Source organism: Fukomys damarensis, unplaced genomic scaffold (assembly GCF_012274545.1).
Source record: "Fukomys damarensis isolate Sample0158 unplaced genomic scaffold, DMR_v1.0_HiC HiC_scaffold_22, whole genome shotgun sequence".
NCBI classification, from domain to species: domain Eukaryota; kingdom Metazoa; phylum Chordata; class Mammalia; order Rodentia; family Bathyergidae; genus Fukomys; species Fukomys damarensis.
The window spans coordinates 11,910,886-11,924,874 of NW_022900934.1; the positions used below are offsets into that span (position 1 = coordinate 11,910,886).

A 13,989-nucleotide genomic window follows, 5' to 3' on the forward strand; every position below is an offset into this window, starting at 1 on the left:
CTGGTCTCGATCACAGTGATCCTCTTGCCTCAGCCTCCCGAGTGCTGGGATTACAGGCATGTGCTACCACACCCAGCTATAATGAAATATTGGTGTCCTAAGGCCTTTAAACCACCTTAGAATAATTACAGAAAGTTATAAAGCATTGTTTAGATTTTTTAAAGGTTAGAAGAGATCCCAGTAATTTTGAGCCATCATAATATCTCGTTGTCCCCCAGTTATGCTGACCTGAGTGGACCAGGCCTTTTCTGTGACTGACATGGCAAACAGTTTTTACATTATTTGTTCCTCAGTTACAGACAAGCCCAGAATATGGCCAGGGGATGAATCCGATTAGCAGACTGGCCCAGATCCAGCAGGCCAAAAAGGAGAAGGAACCAGAGTACATTCTCCTCACAGAGCGAGGCCTCCCGCGCCGCAGGGAGTTCGTGATGCAGGTGGGTTGGTGGAGGCTGTGGACAGCCCTTGTCTGACCGTGGCAGTCCCTGACTGCGGTCAGGGACTGGATCTTTTCTGAGGAGGCCAGGTCCATTGGGCCACACTGTGCCATCCAACATTGCTGTCATATGACCACCTTGCTTGCAATAACGTACTCTTACCTGCACAGCACGACCCTGCTCGTGTCAGCAGGTAGGAGTGGGGACATGCTGTGTTAGATGGAGAAGAGCGCTGGGCTGGTGGGGTTATGGGTGAGTCTGTGTCTTCACCACACCTTGAGGTTCATGAATTATTCTTTTCTAAAGGTAAATTTTACAAGTACTGTTTGTTTTTGTTTGGTACCAGTGATTGAACTCAGGACCTTGTACTTGTGAGGCAGGTGCAACGCCACCTAGCTAAATCCTTGGCCCCTATAAGTACTGTTGAAGACCCTGTTCCTACCCTTCCTGGTCCTTGTGTAGGATCTGGTATGTGAGGTGTAATGTGGGGTTTGGAATCTTAGATCAGGGTGACAGGGTGACCCTTCAGATTAGGATGGCATGTTTCTCGTGGTACTTGGTTTATCAGCAGTTATAGGTTACCTTAAGTGTGATCTGAATTTAATTTGGGGGTTAGGGGTAGAACTCAGGGCCTTGTGCATCTTGGCGAGTGCTCTAGCACTGAGCCATACTCTAGGCCCCTTTATATTTTTGTGGGGAGTACCAGAGATTGAGTTCTGGTCTTTTTTGCACTTGCAAGGCAGTTGGCGGAACCACTGAGCTAAATCCCTGGCCTTTTTATTTTTTAACTTTTATTTATTTTTTGGTACTGGGGATGGAACTTGGGACCTTGGCACTTCCAAGGCAGGCAGCGGTTAACTTTTATTTTAAGACAGCATCTTCTGAAGTTGACCAGGCTGGCCATAAATTGTGATTCTCCTCCCTTACCTTAATCTCAGGTAGTTGAGATTACAGGTGTGCACCACCATACCTAACATTCCTTTTTTTAACGAAAGTTTTGTTTTCTAGGGTTTCATTTACCCATAGCCTAGATCTGAAGATATTAAGGGGAAAATTCCAGAAATATTTCATAAATTTAAAATTGTGCACCATTCTGAGTAGGCTGATGAAATCTCGAGCCCTCCTGCTCTGCCTCAGGGAATGTGAAATATCCCTAGTGTCTGGCACATGTGTGCTGTATACCCCCTGCCTGTTAAGCCACTTAGTAGCTAGTGCTCTCTGCATCAGTTTGACTGTTGGTATAGGACATAATACACAGGGCTCCTTTGGGATTCTTGGGATGAACCCTTGCAGACTGCTGTAATTCATTTTTGTGTAGCAGTGTGCAGTACATAGAGAACCATCCCCTAACCTGGTACCTTTCTTTTACTTGTGAGAAGTTAGGAAAAGGAGTGATCCTTCCATTCTTCAAGAAGAAGTTGTAGTTTGCTGAATCGGTACTTTGCCTGAGGTGCAGTGGTTGGTAGAGAGCCGAGTTTAAGTCGGGCTCATACCAGTTCTCTGCAGACCAGGGAAGGGCTTGTGACGGGAGTTTGGCTTAGCATCCAGGTCTGTGGTCAGGACCAGCTTGGAATGGGGTTGTGAGTGTGCTGAACAGATTTAAAACCAGCTTGTAGCCAGGACTGATGGCATATGCCAGCAATCCCAACATTCTGGGAGGCTGAGGCAGGACGATTGAGTACAGCTTGGGCAACTTAGTATGACCCTGTCTCCAAAAAATGGGGGGGTGCTGAGGTGCACCGTACCAAGGTCCTGTATTGAGTCCTGCACCAAGGAGGATGGCCTAGCAGGTAGGGTGTACATGTGTGAGTACACATGCGTGCATACATACGATGTGTGGGTATAAATCTTACCGATACAGGGGACGTGTATAGCATGCAACTTACGTATAGTACTGTTTACGTTAAATACCACACACCTATAACTGCATCGTGGCAGTCACCGACAATAGTGTTTCAGAATCAGACAGCACAGAATGCTTTATTGCTATCCATTTTGGCTCATGTCTTTGATAAAACCATAGTTTACATCTGGGATTTTAGTTCTAGCTTTAATACTAGTTGATGGTTCGTCGGGTAAAGTGAAGTTAAACAGTGAAGACCTGGCTTATTTGTAAACAGTCAATATGGATATTATCCACGCTGAACTGGATCGGAAGTCTTTGAAGACTGGCAGATGTTTGGGTTTTTGTACTAGTTACAGTGGGATGACTGCCTACTTTCCTTGCTTTTAAGCTTAATCTCATAAACCTTTTCTCCACCACTTTGGACAGTAAGTTATCTGTGATAGTATTTGTAGCTCCCTGTGACTCCCATTGTGTCTGATTACAGAGTTGGGAATAGATGTGCTAGGGCCACCAACGTATAAAGTGGTCATCGTACAGGGAGGCTAGATAGGCAGACCCTCAGGAGCAGAGAGAACCTTTAACTGGATTCATTAGGAAGCGATGAACGCAAGTGCTCATCACCTTTGTGAAACAGTGGTACCCAGTGCGTTTTAACGGCCCTGCTGAGTACCTGCCCTCTGAATCGCTGAGTGGGTAGTTACTGACTCAGACTGGCAGGTGTGCTCCAGCGCCCCGCTGTTGAGCCATCTCGCTTCTGCTGTCACTGGGCTCTTGTGGCAGCACACCGATTTCTGTCTGATCTTCCTGAACAGGTTTAAGCACTAGCCTCTGTGGTTTGTTTTTTGGTACCAGGGATGGAACTCGGGTCCTTGCACTTGTGAGGCAGGCGGCGGAACCACTGAGCTAAATCCTGAGCCCTAGCCTGTGTTTTGATTGTTTTATGCAGGTGAAGGTTGGAAACCACACTGCAGAAGGAACGGGCACCAACAAGAAGGTGGCCAAACGCAATGCAGCTGAAAACATGCTGGAGATCCTTGGCTTCAAAATTCCTCAAGCTCAGCCCACCAAACCAGCACTCAAGTCAGAGGAGAAGGTGACTGCTAGGCCTCTCTCTGCCAGCTGATCTTCCCACTTTACCTTGGAGAAGCCTGGCTCTTCAGGGGCAGTCCTTGGGTCAGGGCTTCATCCTCCTGGCCGTAAAGCCACCCTCACTACAGGCCTCCTCCATCGGGATCATTGGAATGTGCCCAGGCGAGGCTCTGGGTTAAGTCCTCCTTGTTTTAAATCTTTGTGGTCTGAGGATGCTTTCCTGGAAGGCGTCTTATCCTCTGCATTTGTAGGATGATGGGTAATTGGGCTTAAAATTCATGAGTGATCCTATCCTGTCATTTGTGCTCTGAAAATGAAATATGCATTATCCTTAATACTTTTTAAAATTATGGAGCACACTAGTTTTTCTGGGGTAATGAGGTAGTGTGTGACGTTAGAGTTAGGCCAGATGTATAGTTTACACTGGGAGTCCTTGGTCTTACATAAGTTGAATACTGGATGAAAATAATGCCACACTGAAAAATGATTGTGCCAAGAATGACAAGCAGGGCTCAGTTAAAGTCTTAGATGTCCTTCCTGACTCTTCGGTTGGGATAAACTTGAAACCAGGACTGATTCCCTCAGGTCTGCCAGTGTATCAGCAGGGAGGAAGACATCAGCCAGGGCCATGTAGTTAATAATTACGAGCCCAGGTAGTTACCAGAGCTGGAGTAGATCCTTACCTCGTTACTCCCCACCCGTGTGTTCCCTTTGGAAATGTCTTCTCGTTTCTGATTGGAAATATTCCTGATGCATTTGGTTGGTTTGTGGCTAAAGCTTCTTTCTCACCTTGGTGGCTCTGCCAATCCAGCATCTTTTGGTTCAGGGCTTCCCTGTCACGTGAGTGCAGAGCCACAGGGCAGGGCACCGTGACAGGTGTCCCGGTGGGTGGGGCGGGCCATTCTGCCGATTGCCTCCATTGAGTTGGTTGCAGTTTGTAGTGTTGTTAGACTGCAGGAATGAAGACCTCTGTGTTTGATTTATGTTCATGCCCTTTTCTTTTTCTTTTTTTTTAAAAGACACCAGCAAAGAAACCAGGGGATGGAAGAAAAGTAACCTTTTTTGAACCTGGTTCTGGGGATGAAAATGGGACTGGTAAGTGTGATCTCAGTGTCGCCGTGATCCTGAGTGACTGTGTGACAGCATGCAGTGTCAGTAACTGTGGCTTCCTGGAGTGGTTGAGGGTGCTGGGGATGGGGGGTGGGGCTGGCCAGTGTGGGGTTCACAGCATTATGGTTTCCGTCCGGGCAGCGAATGTAAGTTTGTGTTTATCTGTGTGTATTCCCCTCAGGTCATAAAGAGGATGAATTTAGGATGCCTTATCTTAGTCATCAGCAGCTGCCTGCTGGAATTCTTCCCATGGTGCCTGAGGTTGCCCAGGCCGTAGGAGTCAGTCAAGGACACCACACCAAAGATTTCTCCAGAGTGGCTCCGAATCCTGCTAAGGCTACGGTAACTGCCATGATAGCCCGAGAGTTGTTGTATGGGGGCACTTCGCCCACAGCTGAGACCATTTTAAAGAATAACATCTCTTCAGGCCACGTACCCCATGGACCTCTCACAAGACCCTCTGAGCAGCTGGACTATCTTTCCACAGTCCAGGGATTCCAGGTAACTGTTGGGTATGAACTGGAAGGCTCCGTGTGGTCATCTCTGTGCTCCTTGCAGAAAATGAGCTTTGTGCCTTAGTTTTAAAATCAAGTTCTTGCTGGAGGTATAGCTCAGTGGTTAGAGTACTTGCCCAGCACATGTTAGGCCTTGGGGTCAATATCTAGTACTACAGAGAGCAAAACAAAGCAGTAAAATCAAGTTCTTTGTCTGGGGGACTGGTGGAGCAAGGGGTGGAAGGCGTCCTTGGGAGGGGAAGAATGTGCCACAAGAATTGTAAGTTGGTGGAGGAGTAGAAGGTCCTTGTTCTTTGGTCATAACATTCAAATCCAAACAGCCCTAAAACAGCCTCTAACTACTACTAGTAACACAGTAGTAGTCATGGGAGAACAGATTTCCTGCACTGATCCTTTGACCTTTTGGAACGGCCATGGTTCCTTCCATCCCAGGGTCCTCAGTAGACTGGTTCTTGGCTGGTTCTCGGAGGCTCAGGGCCGGCCCGAGAGCATGGCAGGGCAGTGGTGGCCACAGTCGGGGAGCAAGCCCCACCCTCGTGCTCCCTAGCCTGGCCTCAGTTCTCTTTCTTCTCTTTAGGTTGAATACAAAGACTTCCCCAAAAACAACAAGAACGAATTTGTATCTCTCATAAACTGCTCCTCTCAGCCACCTCTGATCAGCCACGGTATTGGCAAGGATGTGGAATCCTGCCATGACATGGTATGTCAGTCACCCTCGGCTGGATGGCTGTGTGGAGCCTTCCCTTGCTCAGCTCCTTGCTGGCCTCAGAACGATAGAAAAGGGCTCTGCCACAGACCTTGTGACCACTTGTTGGATAGACATCCTGTTTCTGTGGGCTCAGTTGCTAGATCAGTGGTGCCCTCTCCTGGGAGCTTCAGCTCCTGCTGGCCCTTCCCTTGCTGAGCTGAGCGGGACCCGACTTCATCTCTGCCAGGGCAGGGAGGCGCAGGCCTGCGTTTGGCAGCTGTAGAGAGCCCCTCACTGAGGTATTCTGAGTTAGCAAACCTCAGCTGTGGTGTATTCACTTGATGGAATGTAGGATTCATCAGGTTAGTGTCCCTGAAGATAATAGTAACAAGGAAAATAGCCGTAGGTTCTATGGGAAGCAGGATGGAAAACTTGTACGGTCTGGTTACCATAAGGTTAAAAATACTAAAAAGCAAGCATGTGATAAAATTCACAAGTTTTATTCAAAGAAGTAACTGGATAATTTTTTTTTTTAATTTGTACTTTAAATTCAAACATTTGGTGGGACCAAAATTTTAACAAGTTGCCCATTTGCTGCCAGATGGAAATAACCCTTCCTTCCCTATCTGTGAGTTCTGCTGTAGCCCCAAGCAGTGGCTTGGTTTTACTCTTTTTTTCCATTCCCTCTAGGCTGCGCTGAATATTTTAAAATTGCTGTCAGAGTTGGACCAACAGAGTACAGAGATGCCGAGAGCAGGAAACGGACCGGTGTCTGTGTGAGTGCTCGTGCATGGAAGGCCCCGCTCGGCCTCGTCCACGTCTGCTTCCCTGGTGCTGGCCCCGCGTCACTGTCCGCCGTCCCCAGAAAGGTCCCCAGGTTCCCGAGGCAGCGCTCTGCTTGTCTGTGGTGTAACCTTGAGGAAGTAGCACGTTACATGGCTCACAGCTGACTTCGGGGCAAGTGATGCTGCCCCCGCTGTCTCCATCCTCCCCTGTCCTCGGGAGCCTGTCTGTGCCCCCGGGATCACAGGAGTTTGGTTCCTTGTGCATCTTTCCTGGATATTTATTTCTTCATGCAAATAGAAACCAAATTAACTCATTTTGCCGCCCCCCCATAAGTATCTACACTTTTTACTGAACAAGTATATCCTGGGAAAGCTAACTCCGTTATTAACCGGGGCCTGTACTATTAGACTTCCCAGTATTTGGCAATTTCATTTTTAGTATTAGCTTAAATGTCTTTTCATTTCAAAACCGGCATCATTTTCATTTTTTCTTCTTTAAAGGTGTGGGAGGTGCTGAACCTTGCCTGGACATGAACCATTATAAAATCCAACATATATACTCGAAATACTGAAACTGCTTTGAAAGTTTGGAATTTCTGATACCTCCAGTGGGCTGAGGGACATGGTGGGGAAGAACGTGGGCAGCAGTGGTGAAGACGACGGAGCCACCCAGCCCTGCCGCTGTGCTGGGTTTGCTGGCGGCCACACCGCTGTGTGACCCGGCGACCCCTGCACAGGAGCGGCCACGGTGGGACAGAGGGGGCAGCCCGGCTCCTCCGGGAAACCAGCAGCCCCGGCCCAGGCACCTCGGTGCTTTGGCCCTTTTTTTTCTCCTGTGTGAAAAAAGAAACAAAGTAGACTGGCTCACTCCTACACTTGGGGACAACCCTGGATAGCTCACGGGAAGGCAACCTTCAACCTTCGACCAGCCCCAGAACTGCAAGCACCAGAGAATCAAACACTTCCTACTCAGTGTAACCTAATCTTTCTAGCGTGCTCCGGCCCCGCCGCCTCATTAGTGTCCACACCACAGCCACTGCTTTCTCTTCCTACAGTGACGGTATTCTCAGTTTCATTATTTTCTTTTGATTGATATGACACTATATAAAATTTTCATTTGAGTTTCTCAATTGTATCTAGTTACATAGCACAGTTTAGACGCTTGTCTGAGACTGACTTACCAGTAATCTAACCGGCGAAGATCATAGCCATGTGTAAGTGGTTCTACATTGTTACTCCGTGGGACTCACCCAGGACCACTCCCTTGATGCAGGCTGTGTGCCGCTGCTCCAGCCAGGACAGTCCTGGGCTTCTCAGAAACCTTGGCTAAGACTCCCACAGTTGTATAAATTGGACGATTTAGGAATTTTAAACTTTAGATGATTATTTGGTCCTTTTCTATTTTATTTTTATTTTTGTTAATGCAACAGGACTTCAATGAACTTTGATCCTTGTTTTAAAGATTATTAAAGAATTGTGTCTATACACATGGCTCTTGACGTAGCGCTCACGACACAACACGACACGACACGACAGGATGTGATCTCTGTGTAGTGCACCCAGGCCTGCAGGTTGGTTTTCCTTCAGTGCTTGACACTGTTGATGGCATTTCCGTGGAGGGCCGAGCAGAGCGATGGTCTCTGTGCGGCTGTTGCTTTCGTGTGCGAGGCACGCAGAGGTGCGCACGCAGAGGGCCGCTCTGGTCTAGACAGACGCGCGGTAAGCCGTGCTCCCACTCAGTGTGCACGCCGGAACATTTTCTCCCCATGGAATGTAAGTAAAACTTAGTGTTTGTCACCAATAAATGGTAGTACTAAACTTTATTGTTAATTTATTTTCAAATGCCACTACTGCTAGGTTGGTCTCCTTTTCATCTCACCCCCTTTTTATTTTTACGAAAATTTGTAATGCTTGGTGATTCCATCTGGGCAAAAATCTGACTATCAAAATAACTTTATATCAAACCACTGATCAATAAACAGCTACTAATGAAGTTCTTGGTCCTGATGAGCAGTAACTAAATAAGGAAAGATGTGAGGAATACAGTGCGGTATGGGGACAGGGCCAGCTTCACTCCCAGCTGAGGAGGGTGCGTGGGCACTGGGTGGAGGCAGGTGCCCCTCGGCATGTGTTGTGACCTGGCTGTAGGCATCTGGTTTTTTTGGTTTCCCTTCGCTTTGTTTTTAAATTTTGAAGGAACTGGGTATAAGCTGGGCATGGTGGCACACACCTGTAATCCCAGCACTTGGGAGGCAGAGGAGGGGGATTGCTGTGAGTTTCAGGCCAGTCTAGATACATGGTGAGCTCGAGGCCAGTCTGGCCTACACAGTGGGACCCTGTCTCAAAAAATAAATATTGAATGATTATAAAGGTGCTTGTCTAAAACCAACCTAGAGTCTTTTGACTCACCACAGACAAAGTATGCAAGATGCTAAGGGTAGAAGGGAATTCAACATTTTGAGGATAAAGGCAGGGAAAAGGAAAAAGACATTCATAGCTTTCAAAAATAAAAAGGCTTCTGGCTAGTGACTCCCACTGAGGTGTTCCTGCAGGTGGACAGACCTTTAGCAAAGCTTTGTTGGCTGTGGTGACTTGGGCACGTATGGCAGAGCATGAGTGCTTAGCAGGTAGTAGCACCTGGAAGAAAGCACGATCTTGTGCTCTTTTTCTGTCTTTGTTCAGGCTGGCCTCAAACTCACAGCGATCCTCCTGCCTCAGCTTCCAAAGTGCTGAGATCACAGATGTGTGCCACTGTGCACAGCTGGTATCTTGAGTGTATGACTTTGTAGAAACTCAGTCCAGGTATTCCATGGAATTATGTGGTCCAGGCCAATTTGGCTTCAAACACCTCACATTGGTGTTTTGAACAGTTAAAAAAAAGCATCAGAGTAGAAAAATAAGTTGAAAAAGTATGTTAAGCTTTTCACTGATTATTGTGAAAGATCTGCAAAAAGTAAGTGTGGTTTTATTGATATTGTGTGCTCTTGCTCTCCCCCCAATCCATCCCTTCTGTCGAAATTCAGGCAGCCCCCATCCGGAAACCTTCACTGCCACCCGGTCCACGGGCGCCGGGCAGATGTGCACAGCTGTCTCAGTAGCCTGCCCGTCCCGCTGTTGAGAAGCTCGCAGTGCCCTTAGTTACCTCCTGCCATCTCGGTCAGCCCAGCGGGCCCACAGGTACAGCGCACAGCCTGTCACTGACCCTGGCCTGCGTCTCGCCGACGATGACGGGACTGGGGCAGTACTTCCTCAGCGGGGAAGCCGTCGAGGTGATGCCATGCTGGGCCACAGCCCCCTGGGTGACCAAGTACTTTGTGGAGGTGCTGTCCCCCTACCACCCAAGGCGAGCCTCCGTTTCTGTCATCCCATCTAGGTGGTGGCTGGGTTGTGTTCCACTATAGCTATGTATTTTGATGCTCACACTGTCCCAAATTTGGCCCCCAGAAGACCCTTCAAGCTGGTTCTTGACCTTTTGGCACGTCCTCAGTCATCTTTTTACAGATATTCATTGGAGGACTTCTAACAGAGCTCTCAGTGGTTTCAATGTGTTGTGACCCCCCCCCACTCCTGCAGCATTAGTCTTACGTGAAGCTCTGCACACGTGGAATGGTACACCGTCCTCTCCTTTCCCAGCAGCCATCATTTCATTTTGATTTAGGGCTGAGGGGTGATTCCAGGGATCGAACTCGGGACCTTGTGCTTGTGAGGCAGGCGGCGGCACCGCTGAGCAAAATCCCTGGCTCTTGCTTTGTCTGATTTTAATGACTATAAAGTGCGGTCACGGAGTCTTCCTTTACTGGCCTGTTTCACTTAGAACAGTGTCCTCATGGTGTTTCTGAGTTGTACCAATGTCAGTCCCGCCTTTTCACTGGTCCCTTGTGTATAGGGCACCATTCTGCCTCTTTACCTTGTTGGTGGACGTAAATGCAACTGTGAACTTGGGTGTTTAGATACCTCTTTGAGACTCTGCTTTCCATTTTCTTGAGCATACACTAGAAGGGAAATTGCTGTATTGTATGGCAATGCTAATTTGAGCTGCCGTGCTGTTCACACAGCACCTGTGCCACTGTGTTCCTGCCACCAGTACAAAGGTTCATTTTCCCACATCCTCGCCAGTAATAGTCATCCCTAGCAGATATTGTTATGGTTTTTATTTGCATTTCTCTAAAGATTAGTGGTGCAGGCTTGTAATCCCAGAAGTCAGGAGGCTGAGGCAGGATTGTCTAAAGTTTGAAGCCAGTCTAATTTACATAGCAAGTTCAAGGCCAGCCTGAACTATGAACTCAGAGCCTCAAAACAAGGTTTTTATGTGCTCCTTTTCTGAAGAAGTGTCTATTTCTTGTTCCTTTTTGAACAGGGTTATTGGCTGTTGAGTTTTATGGGTCCTTTTTCAAATACATGATCTGTATGGCTGGGTATGGTGTGGACACCTGTAATCCCAGCATTGGGGAGTTTGAGGCCAGTATGAACTACATACACAGTGAGACCCTGCCTTAACATGACTTGTGAATTTTTTCTCATTTTACTTGCCTTGTAGTTTTTATAGTGTTTTGATTCATGCTCAAATTTTTGGTGAAGTTTAATGAAGCTGTTTTGCTATTTGTCATATCCAAAAAAATCACTGTCAAGTCCCATTTCATGAAACTTTTGCAGTTTTAGGTCTTAGATTCATTTGATTTTTGTACATGTTAGGTGAGGGTCCAGTTGTGTTACATTACATGAGTGTAGTTTTCTTGGCACCTTTTTGCACAACCATGGCCAGAAATCATTTTACCAAACTAGGCCTGTGGTATAGGTTTGCAATCCCAGCACTCTGGGTGGTTCAGGCAGTTTTGTATGTTTGAGCCCAGCCTGGGCAATTTAGTGACACAGAATTTAAAAAACAAACCCAGCTAGGGATGTAGCTCAGTGCACTGGGTTGTGTCCCCTTCCAATCATTTGACATCATATATATGTATAGATACTATACACACACACACACACACCCTTTTTTTTTGGTACTGGGGATCAAGTGCAGGCATCAGAACTCCTCAGCTAAATCCCTGGCCCATATATGTATATATTTACTTGAGGCTCTTTCTGGGCTCTCCAGTCTATTTCTTTGCTCTGTGTGCTGGTTTTCATGCCAGTACCAAGAAGGCTGTTTTGATACCTAGCTGTTTAATAAGTTTTTGTTTTTGAGATAGGGTCTCGCTGTGTAATTCAGGCCAGCCTCAAACTCGTGGTGATCTTCCTGCCTCAGCCTGAGTTCCAGCATTACAGACATGCGCCTAACACTCAACAATAGCAAGTTATAGAATCAGGCTGGAGAGTCTTCCAGCTTTGTATTTCAAGGTTTTATTTTGTTACTCAGGTTCCTTTCACATTCCATATGAAGTTTAGGATGGGTTTTCCTGTTGTTACAAAAAAAAAAAATCACTTGCCCCCATCAATTTTTTTAGCACTGATCTTACACACAAGAGAGCTCGGGGTCATCTTGCTCTCTTCCTGTCCTCAGGCCTGGGTTTAGCTGTTTTTCCAAGGAGCTCTTATCCCTTGCAGTGGCAGATTTAGAAACTAAGGTCTGAGATTTCTGAGCTCTCACTGCTCCTGCGGTATTAGTGTCGGACCCCTGCAGACTGCCAGGACATGGGCCTGCGCTTGCCAGGCAGGCAGGGCACCACTGAGCTCCATCCCCGGCCCCCTCTGTACTCACAGCTCCAGCACCCTGGGTTCTTTACGCCTTCCCCCTAATGGGTCAACAGTGTGCTCTTCTCAACTTTCATCCTACACATTTTTGTTCTCAAATGTTTTAATGCTAGGTCTAGACATAGAGGTGGCTTTTTTTTTTTGGTACTGGGGATTGAACTCGGGTCCTTGTGCCAGGTGGCACCACTGAGCTACAAACCAGTCCTTAGTCATAGAATTTTACCTATACATTTACACCCAAGCAGCGTGTGGTTATCTTTAAAAAGGCCTCTGAAGCCAGGGCAGTGCGGACTACAGCTTGAGGAAATGGATGTCATCTTGGGGCCAGGTCCTTCAGGCTGACGATTGGTGAACTCCCAGCACTGGGGCCTCAGCCGATCCCAGGTATTAGGGCTGCCCTGGGCTCAACCGTCCCAAGAGGCTGCTGCTGCTGCTTGTGGCACAGGTGCCAAGAGGAAGCAGTAACGGACCACCAGGGAGCCGGAGGCTGGAGATGCAGTGGCTTCAGTCAGTGTAAACATAAGCTGAGAATTGAGGGGTTAAATGAGAAAAAACTTTTTTGGAATTTTGAAATCCACAAAATATGGATTTCCCAAGCCTGTAAGCATTGATGGATTAGTAGGGAAGATGCCAGTTCACTCTGATAGGCTTCTAAAGAAATACGTTCTTTCAGGAAATGCCTACTCGAAGATAGATAGAGGTGGGAGCTTGGTTAAATGGAATTCCGTGCTCCTGTGTACTTGTATATAGAGAATGTAAATCTTCGCAATACCACATTCTCTTTGTAATTACTCATTTTCGTTACGTGCTATTAACTGACTTGTATTTTGAAAATTCTTTCACATTCCTTAGAAGCTGCCTGACACACCCAGGGCTGCAGAGATAACAGCAAAGCAGTCGCTGTAGCAGCAGCTGTGGCATTGGCATCTGCACTGCTGACCTCCACAGCATGGAGGCCTGAGGTGTGCTTCCTTCACGTGCAGGTGCTGACGTCCCCACTCCTTAGACTGCAGCAGCAGCAGGGCCAGCAGGCCTTGGACGTCACGGAGCTCGCGTGGACAGACCGGCAGGGCCTGGGTCCTGTGGATGCTGCCTGGGCACTGAGGGTCTGTCGGAACCTCTGCTTCCTACCCGGATGGACAGATTGATTTCTTTACTCTTGTGCCAGAGGACACTTAGGGTTGGTGGCTGAGGCCTTTCTTTGCGTTTGCTCCCTTGGCAGGCAGGTGTCCGCTGTATGCCCACCTGGCAGATGGATGATGTGTGAACACGCGTCTGAAAATGTTCTGGGTCCTCCTAACAAGTTACTTTCCTGGCCTTTTGCACTTCTGGACAAGAACACGGTAAACATGGTTGAAGGCTGCACTGGCCCCTGCTGTAGGCGTCTCAGCCCTTGCATGTTCGGCCTGGGGAAAGGGACGGGCAGAGGAACACTCACCCCACAGTGGGAGCGATGCCCTTTCCAGGTCATGCCCAGTGACCCCTCTTAATGGAAGTTGGCCGTCAGCCCCCACGCTCCAGTCACCAGCTCACACACGAGACTCGGGGCCATTTTAGATAAGGTCCCGTGGCGTCTGGGGGGGCAGATGTGCCTCACTGGCTCGGGGCACCGCTGGTTGAGCCCACACTAGTGTCCTTTGGCTTTCTAAGCACTCTGCTGGGACAGTGGAGAAGGGTGTCAGGTGCTCAGATGGCTGGAGATCCGGAAGGCACGGGGCGTGCAGTGCGCTTTGTTCTCGACGCCTGCTCCCTAGCTGATTGGGCAGGACACCATTTGAGAGCCATCTGTCTGGAGCCCATGGACAAGTCTCAAAGGACACAGGTGGCTTTC

General features: G+C 48.0%; 1 protein-coding gene across 3 annotated transcripts in view; it reads left to right on the plus strand.

Annotated features, from left to right (window-relative positions):
- Positions 1-8,288, plus strand: part of Stau1 (staufen double-stranded RNA binding protein 1) — a 47,631-nt gene extending 39,343 nt beyond the window's left edge. For all 3 annotated transcript variants that reach the window (XM_010618240.1, XM_033767030.1, XM_033767031.1), the window contains exons 6-12: positions 294-437; positions 3,230-3,376; positions 4,392-4,467; positions 4,664-4,983; positions 5,575-5,697; positions 6,376-6,461; positions 6,972-8,288. In XM_010618240.1, coding sequence (XP_010616542.1) covers positions 294-437; positions 3,230-3,376; positions 4,392-4,467; positions 4,664-4,983; positions 5,575-5,697; positions 6,376-6,461; positions 6,972-6,987 — 912 coding nt within the window. In that variant the 3' untranslated portion in view covers positions 6,988-8,288. The remainder of the gene's footprint in view (positions 1-293; positions 438-3,229; positions 3,377-4,391; positions 4,468-4,663; positions 4,984-5,574; positions 5,698-6,375; positions 6,462-6,971) is intronic.
- Positions 8,289-13,989: the final 5,701 nt, after the last annotated feature.